Source organism: Giraffa tippelskirchi, chromosome 7, assembly GCF_054371585.1.
Source record: "Giraffa tippelskirchi isolate mGirTip1 chromosome 7, T2T-mGirTip1v1.2.pri, whole genome shotgun sequence".
NCBI lineage: Eukaryota > Metazoa > Chordata > Mammalia > Artiodactyla > Giraffidae > Giraffa > Giraffa tippelskirchi.
In genome coordinates, this window is record NC_137281.1 from 12,243,614 (window position 1) to 12,266,428 (window position 22,815).

The window sequence follows — 22,815 nt, forward strand, 5'->3', positions numbered from 1 at the left end:
GGGGGAAGGGGACAGACTCAGTACATCAGTTGGGGACACCTTCATGAAGAGGGGGCATCTGAGGGAAGTCCAGGAGGAGGCCAGGGATGAGCTTAGGGACTCATGGACACGTAGAGGGAGGACCCCTTGGCAGAGATAGGCAGAGGTTCAAGGAGCAGCAAGATGGCTGGTGTGGCTGGAGCAGAGGAAGGGAGGGAGGCAGGGAGGGAAGAGATGGTCAGGGAGACAATGGGCTTCGTGTGCCTTGGAGGGCAATCTGGCTCAGCACTGCCTTTATCCAGCAACCCCCTGAGGTGGGGCTGTTAACGGTCCCTGTTTTAAGGTAAGGAAGCAAACTTAGGAGCCAGTTAACTGCCAGAGGTCACTAGCTAGTTAGTGGTGGAAAACAGGTCCCTGCTCAGAGTCCAGACCCAGAGCCCTCACTATTCAGAACCCAAGAGACTCGGCACACTCTGGACCTCAGGTCCCTGACAGTGAACGGAAGTGGCTGAGGCCTGTTGGTTCTCAGTCGGGTGGTAGCACCCCATAAGGGGCTTCTGGAAACAGGTATATTTTCACTTCTGATTTGACTGATCCCCACGTTCAGGCTTAGGGGGTAGGAGCCAAGAAGATGCTAGCATCCTGCAAGGAATAACATTCCCACAGGTGGGCCACATGCCTGCCAGATCCTGTCTGCCACTGACATTTAGGGGTTTATGGTGAAAATGACATGTTGGGGGAGGGGGTCCTCTGCTGCAGCTTCACATGGGTGCACTGACTCACAAAATTGCCCCTTTGGGCAGGTATCATTTTCATCCCCAGTAACCAAGGAAATGCATAAATAGCTTGAAATTACACTCCATGAAAATGCTCAGGAGAGCATAGACAGTGAATAATGTTTTCTTCTAGCAGGATTAAATGGCAGTGTGCCTGTGCACGCTCGGTCGCTTCGGTAGTGTGCCACTCTGCAACTGTGGACTGGAGTCCACCAGGCTTCTCTGTCCTTGGGGTTCTCCAGGCAAGAATACTGGAGTGGGCTGCCATGCTCTCCTCCAGGGGATCTGCCTGACCCAGGGGTCAAACCCACATCTTTTCCATCTCCTACATTGGCAGGCAGGTTCTTTACCACTAGCGCCACCTGGGAAGCCCCAAAATGTCATTAAGTGGAGTGAAGAAAACTAAACAGCTCTCACTTCATTACTTGATAATACCCAGCCTGGGGGGGTTGGCCATGGCATGTGGGATCTTAGTTGCCTGACCAGGGATGGCACCATCATCCCCTGCATTGAAAGTGTGGAGTCTTAACCACTGGACCACCAGAGAAGTCCCTCAGGCCCCATTTAATGTATCTGACAAGCGCGTTAGGCACAGGGCTATTTTGCTGCTAGCACTTGATTCTTTGAGGCTCCAGCCGTCTCAGTCTGAGGCTGTGGGATGCAGCTGCCTTGGACGCCAGGAGGGCCAATGAGAGGGTGCCTGGCAAAGAAGACCTTGGTGGCACCAGAGCTGCCTGCTCCCATTTTCCTCCCCCAGGAGGGGGAGCCTGCAGAGTGGAAGCCAAGAGATGGGGAGATCAGACCATTTCACTTGACACCCTGAATCCAGTTCTCTCTGTTTTCCTCCCCTTTGTTGTGTAAGAGAGTTGGATTTCTACCACTGCTGTTAAAGGAACTCAGGAGGAGACTGCTGTGTAGACCATATGACTCATTTGGTCTCTGCAACTGCTCCAGCTGTGGGGGAAATCAGCCCCATTTTGCAGGTGAGGAAAAGTGAGGCTCAGACCACACGTTACACAGTGAACTTGGAGGAGGAAGGACTTGGAACCTCGCTTTCTCTAATTCCTGCCCGTGTTCTGAAGAGAATATTCTGTCATCTGGGAGCCCTCCGAGCCTCCATGGATTCTCCCTTCTCTGGCTCTGAGGTGTCCGGGAACACCCCGGGGGACAGCCTGTCACTCTGGCCCCGCCTGTCCACCTGCCCACACACTCAGACAGACACAGGTTTGGCGGCAAGAGTGTCTGGTGTTTAATCGCTCTCTGCGGCCTCCAGGAAGGTGGGGAGGGAGGGGGCGGCCCAGCCCACTCCCGTTTCTGGATGCTGCCGCTGCCGCCCCGTCCTGCCGGGACGCTCCACTCCGACCGCAGACGCGCTGGGCGGCCGGCCTCTGGGTTCACAGCGGGGGCCGCAGGGACAGCTAGGGCGGGTCCCGGGAGGCGAGGTAGGCGGCTAGGGTCACCAGGGCAGCCGCGTACGTGCACACGCCCAGCCCGACGGCCAGGACCCCCAGCAGGAAGGCTCGGCGGGAGGCGGCCCCTGCCCCCTGGACGTCCCCCTGGGCCCAAGCCTTGTTGGTCTGTAGAGGCGTTGGGCAGTGGTGACTCAGGCGTCCCCTCATCCCACCCTGCTTCCCGCAGCCCGACCCCTCCCCCATCCCCCACACCCTTGTATTCATATGTTCCAAAAACAGCGAGCAGCTACCGTGGGTCAGGCACAGCTGGGCACTGGGTTTACTGGGTGACTAATAAAAATAGACATATATTACTATATGCCACAGTTCTTAACTCATTGAGCTTCACAATGACCCTGAGGTAACAATTAGTCATCCCCATTTTACAGATAAGGAAAATGAGGCACAGGGAGGTTAAGTGGCTTGACCACCACCTTACCAGAGGCTGGGGGGCAGGCCTGGGAGTGGAACTCACTCTGCACTCCCCTCTGTGACAAACACCCCTCATTTCACTCCTGAATATTTCTACATGAATCCTCTTCATCACCACCACCCCCCAACCCCGGCCCCAGCCAACCCACCCAAGTGGGGCTCCTCCCATTTGTTTTCTTTCAAATGCAATTTTCTGTTTTATATCCAGTCCCCTCTCCACTCCACCCAGAGACTGACCTTCTGGGCCAGGCAGAAGGCGGCGATGCCCAAGGGCCAGAAACAGCACAGCATGGAGAAGACGGCCAAGCCGAGGTGGTCGTGGGGTAGCAGCGGGGAGAGGAGGCCGCCCCCGTCCCAGTCCGAGTCACTGTCACTGGATGAGACATCCTGTGGGCAGGAGACGGCCTGAGTGGGCATCTCCATCGCCCTACCCTGCCCCACTGCTCTGCTCCCCATGCCCGCAAAGACCCCAAGAGAGAAAAATGTTCCCAGAGATAGACTCTTGACCCCTCTATATCCTGGATGCCCATGAGGGGAAGCTGTGGACCCTGCCTCCTGAGAAAAACCTCACCCACGCTCAAAAGCTTTGAGTTCAATTTCAAGAAGTTCACAGGTCCAGCCATGGGTGGGTACTACAGCTGCTCATAAGCCCCGAGTTAAAAACCCCTGAAGCAGACACAGAAACCAAAGGGGACTGGAACCTGCAAAAAGATGGAGATTAGAGGAGAGAGCTCTGGTGGCCTGAATTACTAGGACAAACCTGCCTGCTGAAACCACAGGTTCTAGGTTAACATATATATCAGTTCAGTTCAGTTCAGTCGCTCAATCGTGTCTGTCTCTTTGTGACCCCATGGACTGCAGCACACCAGGCTTCCCTGTCCATCACCAACTCCCAGAGCTTGCTCAAACTCATGTCTGTCAAGTCAGTGATGCTCTCCAACCATCTCATCCTCTGTTGTCCCCTTCTCCTCCTGCCTTCAATCTTTCCCAGCATCTGGGTCTTTTCCAATGAGTCAGTTGGAATGTATATGTATATGTTTAATCTTGCATCAAATAGCCCACAAGACTTGAAGGAGTTACTGTAAGGCCAAAACTGAAGTAAAAAACAGAGAAGGTCCCTTCTGCCCAGCAGGCATTTCCCAATCCCAGAAAAATTAATCTTTCATTCAGACCCTGAACTAGATTAAAAATGATCTCTGAATGGCAGTGCCCCCTAGGCAGTTGACAGAGCAGACCAAATCTTTTCTGGACAAGGTACTTTCATTCTAACCCTCAAAACCATTTTTCAAATACAATAACCAATGTGCCATCAAAGATAACCAGGCACACAAGAACTATGGAGGAGAACTAGCAAAATAATAAGGCCCTGAAAGTCTTCAAATACTGGAATTATCAGACACATAACGATGTCAAAGTGAAGCTTACTGCCACAGCGTGGAGGACTGTTTCTAAAAATGGCCATAACCACCTCTCCCCTCCCACAGGTTCTTACAGTGTGACTGATAATCTTCCCATCAAGGGGTGAGGTCTGTGTCCACTTTCCTTGAGTCTGGGCAGGCTATGATTCATCTGTAATTGATAGAATGTGGTGGAAATAATACCACACGACTCACAAGCTTAAGTCAGAAAAGGTGAGGCAGGTTCAGCTTTGTTGAAACACTCCTGCCGGAGGGCTGGAGGCACATTCGGAGTCTGACTGCTGCCCCAAAGCTTACGTGCTATGAGCCCAAACCAGCCCACATGGGGTGACTCCTGCGGAAGCCCTGAGACCACATTAAGAGAGAGATACCCAACCAGACCCCCCAGCTGCTTCAGACCCTGACTGTTCCAGCTCTGGCCACTGGCTGGCCTCAATCTCATGAAAGACCCTGAGGCAGAACCACCCAAGTCCTTCCCAAATTCCCAACCCATGGAAACCATGAGCCATGATAGTGATTGTTGTTTTAAGCTACCAAGTTCTGGGTGATTTCTTATACAGCAGTAGCAACAGGAAAACCATGCTTTGCAAATAAAAGACAAGCTTGAGAATATGGACACGGAATAAGAAATGATAAAAAAAATGACATTAACTGGGGGGGCGAGGAAAAAAGAGAGGTGCAGAGATGCATCAGCTTTAGAGAGATGGGCAGAGAGAAAACAAGGGGGTCAGAAATGATTGGGAAGAAAGAGTCAAAAGGAACAAAGATGAGAGATGAATCTGGGGAGAAAAAGGTAAAGAAACCAGGGGAGAGGGAGAACAGGAAAAACCACAACTGGAAACCCAGGAAGATGCACACAGTTGGGAAGTGAGACTCCAGGCCAAAGATGGGCACTCCACCTGCCCACGGCTGGGTTTCCCTCCAGCCCCCTTCCCCAGTCCCCACTAGGGAGCCTTCCTTAGTGGGACTGCTCCTACCTCAAAGTCGGGGGTCCCTGGCTCCCCTAGTCCTGCACTCACAGAAGGAAGAGATGGTGGCAGGAACTGCCAACCCTTCTTCAGCGACTCCGCAAAGGCTGTCTCTCGAAAGGGAGGCCCCAGCTCAGGCTCACCGGACTTCTGGATGGGAAGCTCACCACCCACCAGTAGGGGCTGTTGGAGCTCTCGAAGACTGGGGCTGTCCATGGCTGGGGAGAGGCTCCTTCCTAGGGGAAGGAGAAAGAACAAGACAAGCTGTTAACAGTCTCACCTTCATCCCTTCCCTGACTCCTGGCTTTGGAGAGACTCCAGGCAAAGACTAGGTAGCTGAACCATCCTAAGACCCATTTTACAGATAGCAAAACTGAGGTGTAAAGAGTTAAAGAGGGACTTCCCTGGTGGCCCAGTGGCTAAGACTCTGCATTCCCAATGCAGGGGGCCCAGGTTCAATCCCTGATCAGGGAACTAGATCCCACATGCCGCAATGAAGACTGAAGATCTTGCGTGCTGCAACTAAGACCCAGCATGGCCAAATAAATAAATAATTTAAAAAAAAAAAAAAACAGTCAAAGAGGATGGTCCAAGTTGTGGGAAAAAAAACCCAAAAAACTCAGGAATCTGGACATTCAGTTCTGGGCTTCTCTCTCCTCAGGGCAAAACCACATACCTGTTCCACAGTTATTCCAAACCATACTTTACACACTTACTTGTCCCATGAACTACATATCCATCCTGGGTTCACACTCCCATCCCTCTCCCGCACAGCCATCCCCAGTGATGCTTAGTTCACACACCCTCTGGGCCCCTCAAGCCTGCATACTCAATACCCAAGTCTCCTGCCACACATACCCATCTAGACAAGCCCAACCCCCACCTGCGCACACTCATGTCCCAAGGGACAGTTTGCCCCAAACAACATGAGCTCCCAGGAAACACTCCTCTGAGGCCTGCAACCTTCTTACACACTCACCCCAAACAACTCCTTGTACATTCATCCTAATCCCCTCAACATCAGAATTTCCCCAGATGTATGTATATGCACAGGCTTCCTACACATGCAGATGGAACACTCTCCCGTTCCCATCACTTCCCTTGCACACCTGCCCCAAACACCAGGGTCCACACACCCCTCTCTTACGCCACCCACATTCATGACCCACACCCACCTGCTCCCCAGACACCTCCTGTTTGACCAGAATCCACCGCTGCACCCCTCCCCCAGAACACCACCAACCCACCACACACTACACTCAACCATAGAGAATATTCTTCTGGCCCTCACGATCGCCCGGGGAGAGTGGGGGGTCCCCAAGTCTCCCGCTCTCAGTCCAAACCTGGCTTGAGCCGATTTCCTCGCCAAGGTTTTGCTTCCCTGTCCCCAAACCCAAGACCTGGGGTAAAAGCAGTGCCCCTGGCCCGCAGCTGCGCCCCTCACTCACCGCCCACAGCCATAGGCCGGGACCTCCTGGGTTCCCTGCACCGACACCCGACCCGACCCTGCCGCCCAGGGTGGGGGCACTAAGTGAGCCCCGCCCTCCCCGGGGTCCAGGCCTGGCTGCGGGCTCGAGGTTTCCGCGCTCAGCCCAGTGCCCCTCTCAGCGCCCCGGGCCCGCAGCGCGCGGGGGCGGGGATGGGGGCGGGGCGACGGGCTCCCGGGCTCCGCCCTCCGCGGAGGCCCGGGCACGGGGCCTTGAAGGCCGACGTCAGCGGCCGGCGCGGACCCCTACCGCACCAGGTGTGCAGGAGCGGGCGGGAGTCTCTGAGAACAGCGGGCCCTGACTCCCTGAACCCAGACCCTAAAGCTGCAGGACTAAGGAGGGGGCGCCCCGTTTCTCCAGGGCCTTCCTGGCTTGGCCCCGCCTCCAGCCCACCGCCCTCCCCGCTCCCCAACAGTGAAAGCAGCAACCCCAGCTAACTGTGGGCACGGTTCTTAGTGCTTTACATACACACGTGATGTATCTACACGGACACGTTTATTCCTGAGAACGACCTGAGAGGCACCATCACTGGTGGTCCTGTCGTGCCCGGGAGGAAACAGGCGCCGAGAGTTAGAGCTTGCCTAAGAGCGTGCGGCAGGGTCACTGAGTGCAGTGACCCACGCCCTGCCCCTGCGTTAGATGCACTGCATTAATCATTTCACGGATTCCTCTCGATTTCTCTCCCTGTTCTGCACACCAAGCAACTGAGGCTAAGAGATGGTAAACAGCTAGTACCAGGACCCACCGGCAGATTCTAACCCAAGGCTGCATTTCTTGCTTGCCCAAGTGGCGGGGTGAAAACAGAGGCAGAAGATGAGGTGGGGGGCTTCCAGGGAAAGGGCCGGCGGTGGGAGTGGGCCAGGGATGGTGTGCCGGTTATCAGGTGGTACAGGCGGTGGTTATGAGTTACCGTTTGGAACCACACAGACCTGAGTTCCTTTCCAGGCTCTTCAAAGCACTCGCTGTGTGACCTCTGGATAATAGCATCACCTTTTTGAACCCCAGTTTCTCCATTTGTAAAATGAGGTAAGTACTCCCTGTCTCTTAGATTGTGATCACATATATAAAGCACTTCGATTAGGTACAATAACACATATCCAGTATTTGCCTTAAACTAGGCACTCGGAACGTGTTTAATAGTGCTTAGGAATAGAATTATTTATTAATATAGCCATCATCTTCAGTTTGATGAATGGATTCTTCTCTCCCTACAGGCCTCGACCTCCTTCAAGAAGGCCACCCAGCTTGCACTGGCTTCCCTGTCTCTCGGAAGCCCTCCATCTCACCAGTCCCAGACAGCCAAACTGGAGGATTCCCTTCCTGATGTGGGGCCGGCCAGAGTTCTCTCGCTCCAGGGCTCTGGGGCTCCGTGCCAAGAGTCCAGACGCTGGAGTTGGCACGGGCCCCACTCCCAGGGAGAGCAGATGGTGTCTGGAAGTGCACTTGGCTCAGCCAGAGATTCTGGCTGACAACAGGCGGGGAGACCCACGAGAAGATAGAGGAGGAGAGGGAGCAGAACTGTTCTATCGGGAGAGATAACCTGTTACTCTTTACCTCCTTAACCTTGCTCTTATCACTGTGAAACATACTACGTACTTTGGCTGTTTGTAGTTTGAATTCCCCCACTTCAGTGCCAGCTGCAGCTGAGCTGGGATTTACTCTCTTTTGTTCACTGCTGTGCCTCGGGGCCTAGAACAGTGCCCGGGTGCAAAGCAGGCCTTCAATACCTATTTGTGGTGTGGGCACATGAATTCTTACCAGCTTCCGTTTTTTACTGAGGCTGAATCAGTACATTTTACTGAGGCTGAATTTACTGATTTTTACTGAAACCCTGAGCAATATGGGGCTCCCCAACCCCCTAGGCCACCCTAGAGATTGTTTTTTTTGGTTTTTTTGGTCACTGCGTGCAGGATTTTATTCCATGGATGGGATCCACACCCCCTCCAGTGGAAGCGCAAAGTCCTGACCACTGGACCACCAGGGAAGTCCCACACCCTAGAGATTTATTCACTTCACTACATTCTCTGGCCACTATCAGCCTTGTACAGTCTCCCTGCCCCTTCCAGCGTTCTTGGGCTTTGTGATGGTCCTGAAATACTGAACATGAAATCCCAGCCAGGATTATCAACAGAAGCCTAAACCACTGAGTGAAAGTTTGATGAGGAACAGGACATATATTTAGTCTCAAAGGATCCCCCCACAGATAACTTATTACAAAGAGAAAAAAATAGTATTAATGGACAATGTCAGCAGATACCACTTAAATCAGGTGGTAGAAGTGAACATCACCAGTATTGGAACAGATCAACATCGTGTGCCTACTGATGTGCACTTGAAAAGGAAGGACATGACATCACTTCTACGATGCTTCTGCCAAAAATGCATCATCTGAATCTAATCATGAGAACACGTGGGACAGAGCCAAATAGAGGGACACTTTATAAAGTAGCTGATCTGAACTCTTCAAAAATGTCAGTATTGGGACTTCTTTGGTGGTTCAGTGGTTAAGAATCCACCTTCCAATGCAGGGGACAATGTCAAGGAATAACTAAGTCCGTGAGTTGCAACTATGAAGCCTGCGCGCTCTGGAGCCCACGTGCCACAACTAGAGAGCCCGTGTGCTGCAACTAAGACCTAATGCAGCCAAATTAAATATATATTTTTAAAATGTCAGTGTCATGAAAACCAAAACGTAAAAATCTAAAAGTTGGCAGCCTGTTCTAGGTTAAAGGTGACCAAAGAAACATGACGGGCTTCCTAGATGGCACTAGTGGTAAAGAACCCACCTACCAAAGCAGGAGACATAAGAGGCTTGGGTTCAATCCCTGAGTCGGGAAGATCCCTTGGGGGAAGGCATGGCAACCCACTCTGGTATTCTTGCCTGGAAAATTCCATAGACAGAGGAGCCTGATGGGCTACATGCCATGGGGTTGCGAAGAGTCGGACATGACTGAAGCGACTTAGCCCGCACGCAAAGCAACATGACAAATAAACACAAAGTGTGATCCCAGATGGAGAGCAGATGGTGACAAGGTATGTTATTGGGACAATGGGAGAAATTTGAATATAAACTATGAATTAGATGATAGTTTTCTATCAATATTAAATTGATGCTTGGGGAAATGTTAAACTGGTATTATGGTTATATAGGAGAATCCTCTAGTTCTTGGGAGACTTTTACTGTTAAAATAATATTATGAATATAATATATGTATATGTATATACATATGTGTACACATATGTGTATATATGTGTGTGTATATACATACATTTATATATGGAAAGAAAATCAAGTGAAAAATTGAACAAAACTTCACAAAAAGAGGAAATCCAAGGTAGCAATGAACATTTAAAAAATTACCCAACTAATCATCAGGCAAATGCAAATTAAAATCACAATGTGATACCAATACACCCCCATCAGAATGGCTAAATGATAGAAGAAGCCACCAGGAAGTATTGGTAAGGATGTGGAGCAGGGGAACTCTCATACATCTAAAATTGGTTCAGCCACTAGGTTGAATGAGCATCCAAATTAGTTCAACCACTAGGAAAACTCCTGGGCAGTTTCTACTATAGCTGAACATATCTTGTGTGTGTGTGTGCGTACTTAGTCATGTCTGACTCTTTGTGACCCCATGGACTGTAGCCTGCCCAGCTCCCCTGTCCATGGTATTTTCCAGGCAGGAATACTGGAGTGGGTTGCCATTTCCTTCTCCAGGGGATCTTCCTGACCCAGGGATCAAACTCATGTCTCTTGGGTCTCCTGAATTGGCAGGTGGATTCTTTACTAGTGAGCCACCTAATGACCCAGCAATTCCAGTCCAATAAGATATGAACGTATGTCCACCAGAAAACAGGTTCCCATCAACAGATGGATAAAGTATAGCATCTTCACACAGAGGAAACTATATAGCAATGAGAATGAAAGAACTACAGCCACGTGCAATGGCATGGGATAAATTTCACAAAGCACTGAGCAAGAGACAGCAGACACAAAGCAATACATACTGCGAGATTTCATTTATATAAAGTACAAAACCAGGCAAAATTAATGCATATTGTTAAGAGTCCAGTTAGTGGTTTCCCTTGGGGGCATCCTGGCTGAGGCATGAAGGGCATCCTTGGAGGCTAGTCATGTTCTTTTCATGAGTTGAGTTCTGGTTACCAGGTGTGTTCAGTTAGTGAAATTTAATTCAGCTCTTCACTTATGATTTGTGCACTTTTCTGTACATATACTGCCAAACATTTATTTTTGAAAATGTGAGTTCCATCTAAAGATATGGATAACCTTCCAAGATGTATCACTGAGTGAAAAATGCAAGATGTGGGAATTCCCTGTGGTTTCGTGGTTAGGACTAGGCTCTTTCACTGACAAGGACTTGGGTTCAATCCTTGGTCAGGGAACTAAGATCCCACAAGCCACTCTTCTTGGCCAAAAACAAAAACAAAAAAGCCACGATATAAAAGAGGATGAACAGTCACTCTTAATAATGAATATAGCACTTCCTCCAAAAATTAAAAATAGAATTACCATATGACCCAGCAATTCCACTTCTGGGTGTATACCCAAAAGAACTGAAAGCAAGGCATTAAAGAGATGTGTGTACACCCATGTTCATAGTAGCATTATTCACAATAGCTCAAAGGTGGAAGCAACCCAACTGTACATCAACAGATGAATGGATAAAGAAAACAGAGTGTATATCTAAAATGGAATATTATTCAGCTTTAGAAAGGAAGGAAATTCTGTGATGACCACTTTGTAATGTATAGAAATACCAAACCATTATGTTGTGCACCTGGAACTAATATGGTGTTGGAGGTCAACTATGCCTCAAAATAAATAAATAATTGCCATATAATTTTGAAACACAAGGAAATTCTGACATGCACTACAGCATGGCTGATCCTTGAGGACATTATGCTAAATTATGCTAAATGAAAAAACCCAGTCATAAAAGGACAAATATTGATTCCACTCATATAGGGTACCTAGAGTAGTCAAATTCATAGAAATAGAAAGTAAATAGGGGGTTTCCAGGGGCTAGAGGAAGGGAGGGAGGGATAGGAGTTTTTGTTTAATCGGTACAGTTTCAATTTTGCAAAATGAAAAGAGTTATAGAGACATTGCACAATTATGTGAATGTACTTAAGGCCACTGAACTGTTCACTTAAAGATGGTTAAAATGGTAAATTTTATGAGTATGTTATCACAATTTAAAAGACTTGAAGAATATAATCTTCACATAAAGAGATATTCAGTGTGCTTCTTGTAAAAAATATGTAAAATGTGCCATCTCAGTAACAACAACATGAGCAGTAAAAACCATCAATAATAACAAACATTTATAGGGCTTCTTATGTGCCAGGCACTATCCTAAATTCATTAGGCATTTGCATTATTATTATTAGGCATTTACATTGCTATTATTGCTGCATAACAAATTATCCTCCAAAACTTTAGTAGCTTAAAACAACAAATACTACCATCAGACATAGTTTCTGTTGGTCAGGAATCTGTTGATGGCTTCGTTGGCTGACTCTGGGTCAGGGTGTCGTGAAGTTACAGTGGCATGCTGGCCAGCTGCACCAGTCACCTGAAGGTTTGCTGCAGCTACAAGATCTCCTTCCAAGATGGGTCGCTCACATGGTGCTGGTTTGTTTGGCTTTGGTTCTTCCCCATTTGTGTCTCTCTGCTGGCTGCTTCCCTGCTGTCCCATCGTGGTGGCTGGGCTGTCTCAAGGTGAGCCATGCAAGAGAGAAATGGAGGAGGAATCCTCAATGCCTTTTATGGCTTAGTCTCAGAAGTCACACAGCAACAACTGTACCATGAGCTACTGGTTATGAGCAAGTTACAAAGTGCAGCCTATACTCAAGAGGGGCAGGCTCCAACACCGAGTGAAAGGAGTGTCAAGAATCTGTGGACATGTTTTAAATGTCCAGCTTCATACATTCATTAAATTCTGACCATAATCTAACACGATGGGTACCATTTCTCATTCTCCTGTTACAGACGAGGGAACTGAGAAGCTAAAGGTCAAACGGAAGGGCCAGAACTAAGACTTAAATCCAGGTAGTTGAACTGGGAAACATTTTCTCAATCACTAATATTACCAGTGGGAAAGAAACCAACTGAAAAAAAAAAAAATTTAAGAAGGAGCTTTTTTATGAGACTTCTGTTTGTTTGTTTTGGGGCCATGCTGTGTGGCATGTGGGATCTTAGTTCTGAGACCAGAGAATGAACCCTGTGCCCACTGAAGTGGAATCACAGAGTCTTAACCACTGGGCCACCAGGTGAGTCCCATGTATAGGCCTTTGATGACTGGCTGGACATGGGACGTGATGGAGTTGAGGATGACACCCATGACCTCCATATTCCTTTGATTCCTGGGAGATGAGATGTGTATCCAAGAGAAGTGAGACAGCAGGAGGTGAAGAACATAAAGTTTTGGGACAGAGTGAGAGAGAACTATGGGCTTCCCAGGCAGCACAGTGGTAAAGAATCTACCTACCAATGCAAGAGATGTGAGTTCGATCCCTGGGTCAAGAAGATCCCCTGCAGTAGGAACTGATAACCCACTCCAGTATTCTTGCCTGGAAAATTCCATGGACAGAGGAACCTGGCAGCCTACAGTTCATGCGGTCACAAAAGAGTCAGACACGACTGAGCACGTAGCACAAGATAGAACTATAGTCAATTTGGTTTAAGGATAAATAATTTCGCCCTAATTCCTTCATCTTAAATAAAACTGGTAATTACCCACCCTGTGGGATATCTGTGGGCTTCCCTGATGGTGCAGTGGTAAAGAATCCATCTGCCAATGTAAGAGACATGGATTCAATCCCTGGGTCAGGAAGATCCCCCGGAGAAGGAAATGGCAACCCACTCCAGTATTCTCGCCTGGAGAATCCCTATGGACAGAGGAGCCTGGCGGGCTACAGTCCAAAGGGTCACAAAGAGTCAGACCCGACTGAGCACACACACTGGGATATCTAAGGATTAAAGGAGATCATGCTTGCAAAACAATCAGTTTACAGTGGCTGGCACAGAGAAATCACTTGATAAATGGTAGCTTTCAGATATACCTATTAGTGAAATATTACCGAATTATATACCTATCAAATTATTTTTTCTATATATATAAATACTATCTGTGGAGCCCTACACCAAGGTCACAGGTGTAAAGCCTTGTACCAAGTCCACAGATGTGAAGGTCTGTACTAAGGTCATCTCAGGAACTGACCAGAGGCCCCCATAGTAACCATTGCCATGAGTGCCCCCGGATCTAAACCACTCAATTCCTTGATCCCATATTAGGTAAAAACACCTACTCCATTATTCACCCTATAGCATCCTAACCAATCACCTAATGCCACCCTTCCAGCAGGAGTTTTGTCTTGAGGCTATAAAAATTGGCTACTAGCCGATGAGAGGCGTTGGCTCTCTCTTGAGCTGTCCTGCTGTTCTAACAGTCAGCTCTCCCTGCTCTGTCGGGGGTAGGCCTGCTGTTCTAAGGGCAACTCCCTCTCTAATAAACTCTATCCTCCTCTCATTCTGCCTCATGTCTGGAAATTCCTTTCTAACCTGCAAACAATCCACGACACTATTCTATTGAAATGTTGCCTCCCTCCCTGTAACTTTGAGTTGGTGACTCTTTTGCTGTCCTTGTTTTACAGTAAGTAGGGGAATAAGTTCCCTTTGGACTTCTGGTCTGGGCTGGAGGAATAAGGCACGAACTAAGGTTCAACTGGACTTGGAGGGTGGAGAAGGAACTGCTCAGGAAATCAGAACGTGTGAGTGCCTGACTCAGTCACTCCACTTGGGCTCATGACATGCATGAGATAACTGAGACCTAGAGCTGTGCAAGGTCCTAAGTTTCTGACAGAGTCCAGCCTTCAAAAACAGGGTTTTCTGCAGATAAAGTCGCCTCAGTTCCTCATTTCTCTTACCCCTTCCCCCACCCCACCCACTCATTGCTCAGAATCAGCACTAACAATGAAAAAATGGGCGGTATTTCTGAGAAGGAAGTTGGATTTATCAGTCTTTGAGGAGCTTGGGGGAACTCTAAAAAGGAACCCCACCAACCAGTTGAAGTTTATTTCCAGTTAGGAGGCAGAGGGATGCACCCAAACTCGTGAGATTCCCCCTTAGCTCTGGCTCAAGTCTGTCTTGTGGTCCCTGTTGAGAGACAGTTTGAGGGGTAATGGGGCATGGATGGATTTGCTTATTCTGTTATGAGAATATCTGAGACACTGTTCAAACTTCTTCGCCGCGATCAACATGGCCACAACGGGGCCACGCCGCAAATGGCTGAACCGTCGGTCGTGGCTGGAGACTTCGGACCCAAAAATGGAGATGGGTGGGGGAGAGAAAATGTCAATCACAGCATAGTCCCGCCCCCCCAAATGCCGCTAGGGCCAATTAGCAACCCGCAGGGCGGGTGCAAGACCAGGGGAGGAGGCTGCCGTTGCCCCAGCAACAACCTGGGAGGCAGGAGGCGGGCGCGGTCTCGGAGAGATTTGCGCCTCAGCTCTCTCGCTGCCAGGAAGGTCCTGCGAGAGGCGTGAGCCAGACCCGGGAAGTCAACGCCTGCGGAGAGAGGGACAGGTCAGGCCCATGAACTCCAATCCCCGCCAGCGCTCTCGTCTCTCCTAACCGTTAGGTACACTGAGGTAGGAATAACGCATGCGCGAACTCACAGGCGGAGCTAAGGCGCCCAGCACTTAAAACGCATGCGCGTCATGGACTGGGGGGGGGGCAGAAATCTGACGTGAGAGGCGGAGCTTTTGTGTTGTGGGCGGAGCCATTGGGGACCCTGGGGCGGGACTTTCCGCGGCGTTGAGCCTAGGAAGAAGTTACTTTAGAGGCAGGCCGAGTTACGCGCCAGCTCCTTGGAGCGTCCGTTTCTCGCCCCTCATTTTTCTGAGACTCTCCTGGAGAGGCAGTTAGTATCATGGTTGAAACCGCAACCTCAGTGGTTTGACGAAACTAGCTTGGAATCCCACGTATTGCTCCTTACTTGGTGGGCCTCAGTCTTCCCATCTATTAGGTGGAGGTAATTGTACACTTTTCTCATAAGGCTGTGATTATATTTTCCCCTTTCAGGGCAATGGCCGAGGTGCACGTGATCGGACAGATCCTGGGGGCCACCGGTTTCTCGGAAAGTAGCCTGTTCTGCAAGTGGGGCGTCCACACAGGTATTTTCCGACATGGTTCATTTCCCCACCGAAACCTCTCAGTCTAGCTGCTCCACCTTCTTTCCTTGACCCCTTCTTTGGCTCAGTCCCTGGTCCTCAGCTTCCGTCAGTTCTCAGGACTCCTACCGCTGACCACATTCTGTTCATGGGAGTCTCAGGCTCCGTTGTTATCCCTTCCCATCCCACCTCTGGGAACTCTGAGTTCTAGTTCTCAATACACATTCCCTGAGGGCTTCCCATGGTGGTGCTAGTGGTAAAGAACCTGCGTGCCAGTGCAAGAGACATAAGAGACATGGGTTTGATCCCTGGGTCTGGAAGATCCCCTGAGCAACCCACTCCAGTATTCTTGCCTGGAGAATCCCATGGACAGAGGAGCTTGGTATGCTACCGTCTATAGGGTCACAAAGAGTTGGACACGACTGAAGTGACTTAGCACACACAGCAAGGATAGGGGACTATAAGCTTGATACATCCACCCACCCCCAACACACACTCCCAATCCTCAAAACACTTAACAGCCCTAACAACCCTATTTGGGTTCCATTCACTGTCTTAGAGGTGCCTTGGGTGACTCCCCCATCTTAATTTTTTGCTTTACCGTCTGCATTTATTGAGTTCTTAAGGTGAAATGGAAGTTTCCATCTTGCAATTAAGAGGAGAGACCACCCTCCTGTATCCTTATTTCTCTGTGAAAACATAGGAACCCAGTTCTGATCGTCATCCAAGTCCATTCACACAAGCCCAAGAGGGACCTTGGAGGTCCGACTTTTCATGCCTTTCCATCAGAGGCAGTAGAGTGTGGTGGTTAGTGTGATAGGGCCATGGGTCACCAAGTCTGGGCTCAAATACAAACTCCTTTACCTATTAATTGGGAGCCTTTGGACTTGACCTTTTTGAGCCTGTTTCCTTGTCTGAAAATGAAGCTAATAGCACCTAAGAGGCAGCAGAGTACTGAGAGGTTAGGAGCAGAGACTGCCTGGATTCAAAACCAGCTCCTGTTTATTAATTATGTGACCTGGGCACTTGTCTTTGCCTTGATTTCCCTGTCTATACAATGGGAATAATAACACTATTTACCTCATGGGGTTGTTGTGAGGACTACATGAATATCAACAGCCCTTAGAAGAGGACCTGGATTTGTAAGTCCTCGTAAGTATTTGCCTGGCTTGTGTAACAGCTGGATGTGCTCTTGTTTCTAAGCCTGGGATATGTTGTCTAGCAGAGATATATGTCCATGAAATGAGTGTGGCCATTGTCGTCATCATCTTTTTAGGTCCAGAGTCCTTTGTGATTTCACTGGTGGATAGACTAGTGGCTGAGATTCCCTGGGAAATTGGGATCCTCCAGCTGAGTGAATAAGAAGACAAGCCTGGAATCGACTCGGTTTCCAGCGCCCTACCACTCATCTGTTCTGTGACCCTGGGCAAGCGCTGTTCCCTCTCAGAGCCTCAGTTTCCTCGTCCGTAAAATGGGACTATTTGTCCTTCATAGCAGTGTGAGGAAGTCTTGTATGTGAGAATCCTGACTCAAGGCTTGTTGCTTTCCTCACCTGGCTGAGAAGGGAGCAGTAACCAACATGATTTTTACTATTTCAGGGGGCTCTTCGCCAGGGAGAGGGGGTTTAGTTATGCAAGAGAGAGCTGAGGGGCAGTCAGATAAGGGACTTGGTCTCTGCTATCAGTCGGAACTCTATTTGAGGAACTTCCCTGGTGGTCCAGTGGTTAAGACTCCACACCTCCACTGCAGGGGACACGGGTTCGATCCCTGGTCGAGGAACTAAGATCCCTGCATGCTTCAAGGCACGGTCAGAAACAAAAAACAAACAAACCAGAAACAAAACAGAGCTCCATTTGAATCAGCTCCACTGTGGAACTTGGTCTGCTGCGGTCCTGCTGTAGGCCCAGCGTGGAGAACAAAGCTTGGTGCAGAGAAGGTGTTCAGTAAAGGTTTGTGGAATGAATGGCCAAGTGCCATTCCTTCTCAGAGTCTGTTTCTTTACCTGTAAGATGAAAGATTGTATTAGTCCCCACCTCCTAGGATCATTTCTTTGTCCAACAAACACGTATCGAGCACCTTCTGTGTACCAAAATCTGGGTTTGCCGTCCTAGGGATCCAGTTACTTTACAAGATCCCTGCTCTCTTGGGGCTCACAGTAGGGGAGACAGAGAATAAATAAACAGATAAAGACATGAGTCCAATGATTACAGATCGTGTACTAGGTCCTAGGAAGAGATGAGCTGAGAGATGATGTGAGAGGGACTGGTTAGTTTGGGGATAGGAGGGTAAGGGAGAACACCTCTGTGAAAGTAGCACTTGAGCTGATCCCTGAAGTATGGGGAAAAAAAAGTCTGGGGACATCTAGAAGCAGGGTTTTCTAGGCAAAGGGAACAGCCAGTGCAAAGGCCCTGAAGAGTGGAACAAAAATAGAACCAGTGAGGCCAGAGAGTGGTGAGGAATGAGGAAAGTGATGAAAGATGAGCTCAGGAAGGTGGGTGGGGGCGGGGAAGGGGGGCACAGGCCAGGCCTTGCAGGGCCTATGGGCTATGGAGGAGAATCTGTAAGCAGGGGGTGGGGTGGGGATTAAGAGTCCCAGAAGGCGGATTAAATGAATTCATTACTAAAGCGCTTAGCACAGCGTCTGGCATTTGGTAAGCACTCGGTGCATTTTTGCTATTACTGTCACCCTCGGTAGGATTGCTGTTACGACGCACCTTTCACGATATGCTCTGTCCTTCTGTTCATGAAGGACACCCTTGGCCCCATCTTAGTCCTTGGACTAGGGCCTCTAAATGTGGAATGAGAATAGTAATATAATAAAGTGATACCCAACACTTACTCAGTAGGCACTATGCCATGGACACTATTCTTAGTGCTTCGTGTGTATTAATTCATTTAATCATCTCACAAACCTGTGAGGGATGCATTATTATTATACCCACCTTACAGATGGGAAGACCAAGGCAGAGAAAGGTAACAAGCCCAAGGTTGCATAGGCAGGAAGAAATAGTGCCAGGATATAAATCTAGACATTTGGCTCCAGAATCTACGTTTTGCAACCCTTGACCACCACCCACCCCCGGTTCCAGGGAGAAAGGGGGTCCTGCAGTCACAGTGGGATCCCCTTCCTGAGGACTCTCTCCTGCTCCCCCCCCCCAGCCTCATCCATGTCCTGGCTCTCACTTGCAGGGGCAGCATGGAAGCTCCTGTCAGGCGTGCGGGAGGGCCAAACACAGGTGGACACCCCCCAGATAGGGGACATGGCCTACTGGTCCCACCCCATCGACCTGCACTTCGCCACCAAAGGCCTTCAAGGTGGGTTCCCAGCCTGGGCCTCAGGCTAGACTAACGGGAGGTGGGTTAGTGGCACCCCCATGCTACCAGAACCGGAACCACCAAGTGCTGGCCCTGCTTCCTCTGCCTTTGGGTCCCTTTCCTGACCAGACTTGGCCCTGGAGAGGCTAAGCTGAAACCTCCCCAGGCCAGCTCTAGAGTTTGTTAGAACCAGGGCAGAGGCCAGGGTTAAGGGGGCAAGGTCAAGGGGCCGGCCGGGGGAGAGGGATGTAGCTTTCACAGAGACAAAGCAAGAGAGTCTTCCATCAGAAGGAAGCTGGGAGGCACTTCCTGGAGGTCCAGGGGTTAAGATGCTGCGCTTCCAATGCAGGGGGCGTGGGTTTGATCCCTGGTAGGGGAACTAAGATCCCACACACTACTTGGCTGAGCCAAAAAAAAAAAAAAAGGAGGAAGCTGGGAGAGGGTTATGAGAGAGAAAGAGGTGAAGGCTGGTGGCTGTTCTGCAAGCAGGGCTTTTCTGCTGCTCAGAGGATAAATGAATATGTGAGAGAGGAGGGGTATCAGAAAACCTTTCCTGGAGGAATATTTGTGTCTTTAGAAAGGAGTAGATTCCAGGAAATAGTCTAGATAAATATGCCATATATTTCTGTCATGTAAATAATAGTTACTGAGTGCCTGCCCTGTGTCAGGTGGGGCCAAGGAGATGTCAGTGATGAGACAGCCCCTGCTAGCCCAGCTCTGTCCCCACACAGATCATCTCTGGGGAGAGAAAGAGCTACCCTGAGTGGCAACCCAGAGTGGGCAGGCCTGGGATGAGGGATCCTGAAGGGCTCTGGGAGCCCAGAAGAGGTGCCTTACTCTGCTGGGGAGTTCAGGGACGGCTTCCCAGAGGAGGGGGAATGTTTGGCTTTTCTGTGAAGAGTCAATAGGAACTATTAAAACAGAAAGATGCAAGAGGGTTCTAGGCAGAAAGCCATGTGTGGAAGGGTCAAGGGGGAAGGTGAGTCAGGGGTATTTGGAGGATGGAGGGTGAGCAGGGGCACTACAAGTGGTGATGTGGCAGGGAACAGGGAATAGGCCCTGCAGGATCTTCAGTGCCAGGCCGCAGAGTGGAGGCCATATCTGGGGAGCCAGAGCAGGTGATTGACAAGTCACATTTTGCTTTTAAAAGATCCCTCTGGGGACTTCCCTGGTGGTCCAGAGGTAGAGAATCCGCCTTCCAATGCAGGGGACATAGGTTCAATCCCTGGTCAGGGAACTAAGATCTCACATGCTGTGGGGCACCTGAGTCCACATGACTACTGAGCCTGTGGGCTCTGGAGCCCTTGTGCCACAACAGAGATCCCACGTGCCACAATTGAGACCTGACGCAGCCAAACAAATAAATAAACATTAAAAAAAGAAGATTGCAATGAAAAAAAAAAGATCCCTCTGGCTGCCTCATGGGTGATGGATTGGAAGGTGAGGCAGGCCACAGTCCTTTCAGCTCTTAAGGATCCCAAATATCCTTGCCATTTCTTTTCTCTTTCTATTAGGAAATCCCATTAGCTCCACCTTTGAAATGCATTCTGAATGTCATCACTCTCCCTACCCCCTTCAAAGCACCCTGATCTGTCCACCATCACCTCTCACCGGGCTGTTACCATAGCGTCTTTACTTTACTGAGGTGGGAACACCACCTCAGTCCCATAAGTCTGCCCCCCCTGTGAACACCTAAGTCAGGTCACATTCCTCCTCTGCTTAGGACCCTCTGTGGTCCCCACATCACTCAAGGTAAAAGGCAAAGCCTTACCATGGAAGGACAGGGCCCTGCTTGATCTGGTTCTGTCTCCCCTTCCCCATCTGCTCCAGCCACATCAGTCCCACCAGGCAGCTCCCACCTCAGGGCCTTTGCACTAGCTGTCCCCTCTGCTGGGAGCACTCTTTCCTAGATAGCCATATAGCCCCCAGTCTCTTCCCTCCTTTAAGCGTTCCCTCCGATGTCACCTTCTCAGTAAATTTTTTCTTGATCACCGCCTTCTAAAACTGCATGCCTACTCCCACCCTACCCAGCTTATTTTTCTCCAGAGCAGTTATCACCATCTGACATACCCTATAATTTGCGTATTTACTGTGTTGGTTGTCTAAGATGTCAGCTGCACAAGGGCAGGAATTTTTGTCTGCCCTGTTCACTGCTGTATATCCCCAGCTTCTAGAACAGGGCCAAGCTCAGAGAGACTCAGAAAAGAGGGTGAAATGGGGCTGGATCTCCCAAGCACTTTGCCTATAGGGTGAGGAGCTGAACTGTATCTTGAGTGAGGAACTGGGAAATCTATGGAAAGGGGACAAAGATGCTTCCAGCTGCAAGGTGAACTATGATGAAGGCAAGAAAGAAGGCCCTGAGGCCAGGAAAGAGGACAGGGTGTGGCCATGGGGAGGGAAGGAGGGAGGCATCCAGGACAAGGCCCAACGCCCTCACCCGGGGACTAGGCTCCCCGGAGATGGGGACACAGAGGAGGCGGCCAACAGAGAATTCAATAGAGGCCAGACCTCAAGGGCCTAGAATGTTGAGGTTAGACTTTATACTGAGTGCATTAGGGAATCATGGAAGGGTTTTGAGCAGAGGAAGAACCTGGATTCAGAAAGATCCCTTTGGCTGCTCTGTGCCGGTAGGAGTCCAGAGGAGGAGGGTGGGGCAGAAACCTGGCAGGGAAGAACTGGGCCTGGGGTCTTCAGGAGCAAGAGGCTGGGCTGTACCCCTTCCCCTTTCCTCCCTCCCTCCTATCCTGCAGGCTGGCCCCGGCTCCATCTCCAGGTGTGGTCCCAGGACAGCTTCGGCCGCTGCCAGCTTGCAGGCTACGGCTTTTGCCATGTGCCCAGCAGTCCAGGCACCCACCAGCTGGACTGTCCCACCTGGCGGCCCCTGGGCAGCTGGCGAGAGCAGCTGGCGAGGGCCTTTGTGGGTGGCGGGCCTCAGCTGCTGCATGGAGATGCCATCTACAGTGGAGCTGACCGCTATCGCCTGCACACCACCTCCGGTGGCACCGTGCACCTTGAGCTGGGCCTGCTGCTGCGCCACTTCGATCGCTACGGGGTCGAATGCTGAAGGAGCCTATATGGATGGCTGGCCCCCGGCCATGTCTTGGGACATCCCATAAGGGGCAGGATGGTGCAGTGGTCAGAAGCGTGGGCTTTGAAGACTGTCAGACCTGACCCCAGCCAAGGCTGGTGTGGCTTCTATCCTGACTAGCACCTCAAGCCCAGTGGCTGCCCCTCCCAGGTCCAGTTTTCCCATCTGTAAAATGGGGGCAGTAGGTGTGTGGGCTCTCGGGTTGGGTGCAGAGACGCTGCTGGCACATGGAAGGGCTCAATAAAGGTGTGGTGCTTTTCAAGTGTGGGTGCTTTTTTGACCTTCATCTGTCAGACATGGGCTGGGAGTGGGGGAGTTGGGGGGATTCCTCCTACTGTTACCCTCCTCCTAAAGTCCCCTTCCCTTGCCCTCTGCCTCAGCCTCTGACCCCCTTCCCCACTCTGGGTGATGCTCTTAAGGGCCCCCACTCCTTGGGGGGTTCCCCCTGCCCCGTGCCCCTTTCCCCAGTGGCTCCTTAGCTTCTGGCTGACCTTCTTCCCCTCTGCCCCAGTTTCCCACTCTCCACTCGGGGCGGTCCACCTCGGAGTCCCTGTACCCTGCGTTCCCATCCTCTGAGCCTTCCGCACTAGGTAGGGCTTTATTCTCTCGCTGACCCCGGGCCCAGTCCGCAAAGCCACACGCATCACTGCCGCCCGCTTCGGTGGCGCTCGACCGCCAGGAGGCAGCACCCTGTTGGTGGGGC

The 22,815-nt window shown here is 50.3% G+C and overlaps 2 protein-coding genes across 10 annotated transcripts in view; one reads left to right on the top strand and one right to left on the bottom strand.

Moving 5' to 3' along the window:
* Nucleotides 1-1,980: 1,980 nt before the first annotated feature.
* TMEM91 (transmembrane protein 91) overlaps nucleotides 1,981-22,815 on the bottom strand; it is a 30,460-nt gene continuing 9,625 nt past the window's right edge. Inside the window, exons 2-5 of one of the 4 annotated variants that reach the window (XM_081516221.1) lie at nucleotides 12,002-12,247; nucleotides 5,076-5,260; nucleotides 2,876-3,025; nucleotides 1,981-2,332 (exon numbers count right to left, since the gene is read on the bottom strand). In XM_081516221.1, coding sequence (XP_081372347.1) covers nucleotides 2,174-2,332; nucleotides 2,876-3,025; nucleotides 5,076-5,260; nucleotides 12,002-12,011 — 504 coding nt within the window. In that variant the 5' untranslated portion in view covers nucleotides 12,012-12,247 and the 3' untranslated portion in view covers nucleotides 1,981-2,173. Of the gene's footprint in view, nucleotides 2,333-2,875; nucleotides 3,026-5,033; nucleotides 5,261-6,472; nucleotides 6,843-12,001; nucleotides 12,248-22,815 lie in introns of those variants that run through there. The other 3 variants (XM_081516219.1, XM_081516220.1, XM_081516218.1) reach the window with 3 other exon arrangements.
* On the top strand, nucleotides 14,966-22,374 carry B9D2 (B9 domain containing 2). 6 transcript variants are annotated; one of them, XM_081516225.1, is made up of 4 exons: nucleotides 14,966-15,187; nucleotides 15,621-15,712; nucleotides 16,986-19,024; nucleotides 21,775-22,374. In XM_081516225.1, the coding sequence occupies exons 3-4, from the start codon at nucleotides 18,877-18,879 to the stop codon at nucleotides 22,086-22,088; spliced, it is 462 nt and encodes a 153-aa protein (XP_081372351.1). In that variant the 5' UTR covers nucleotides 14,966-15,187; nucleotides 15,621-15,712; nucleotides 16,986-18,876; the 3' UTR covers nucleotides 22,089-22,374. The 6 variants fall into 6 exon arrangements, with proteins under 6 accessions (XP_081372351.1, XP_081372348.1, XP_081372353.1 ...); XM_081516222.1 differs by having other exon boundaries at nucleotides 18,899-19,024; XM_081516227.1 differs by having other exon boundaries at nucleotides 14,985-15,122; nucleotides 18,899-19,024.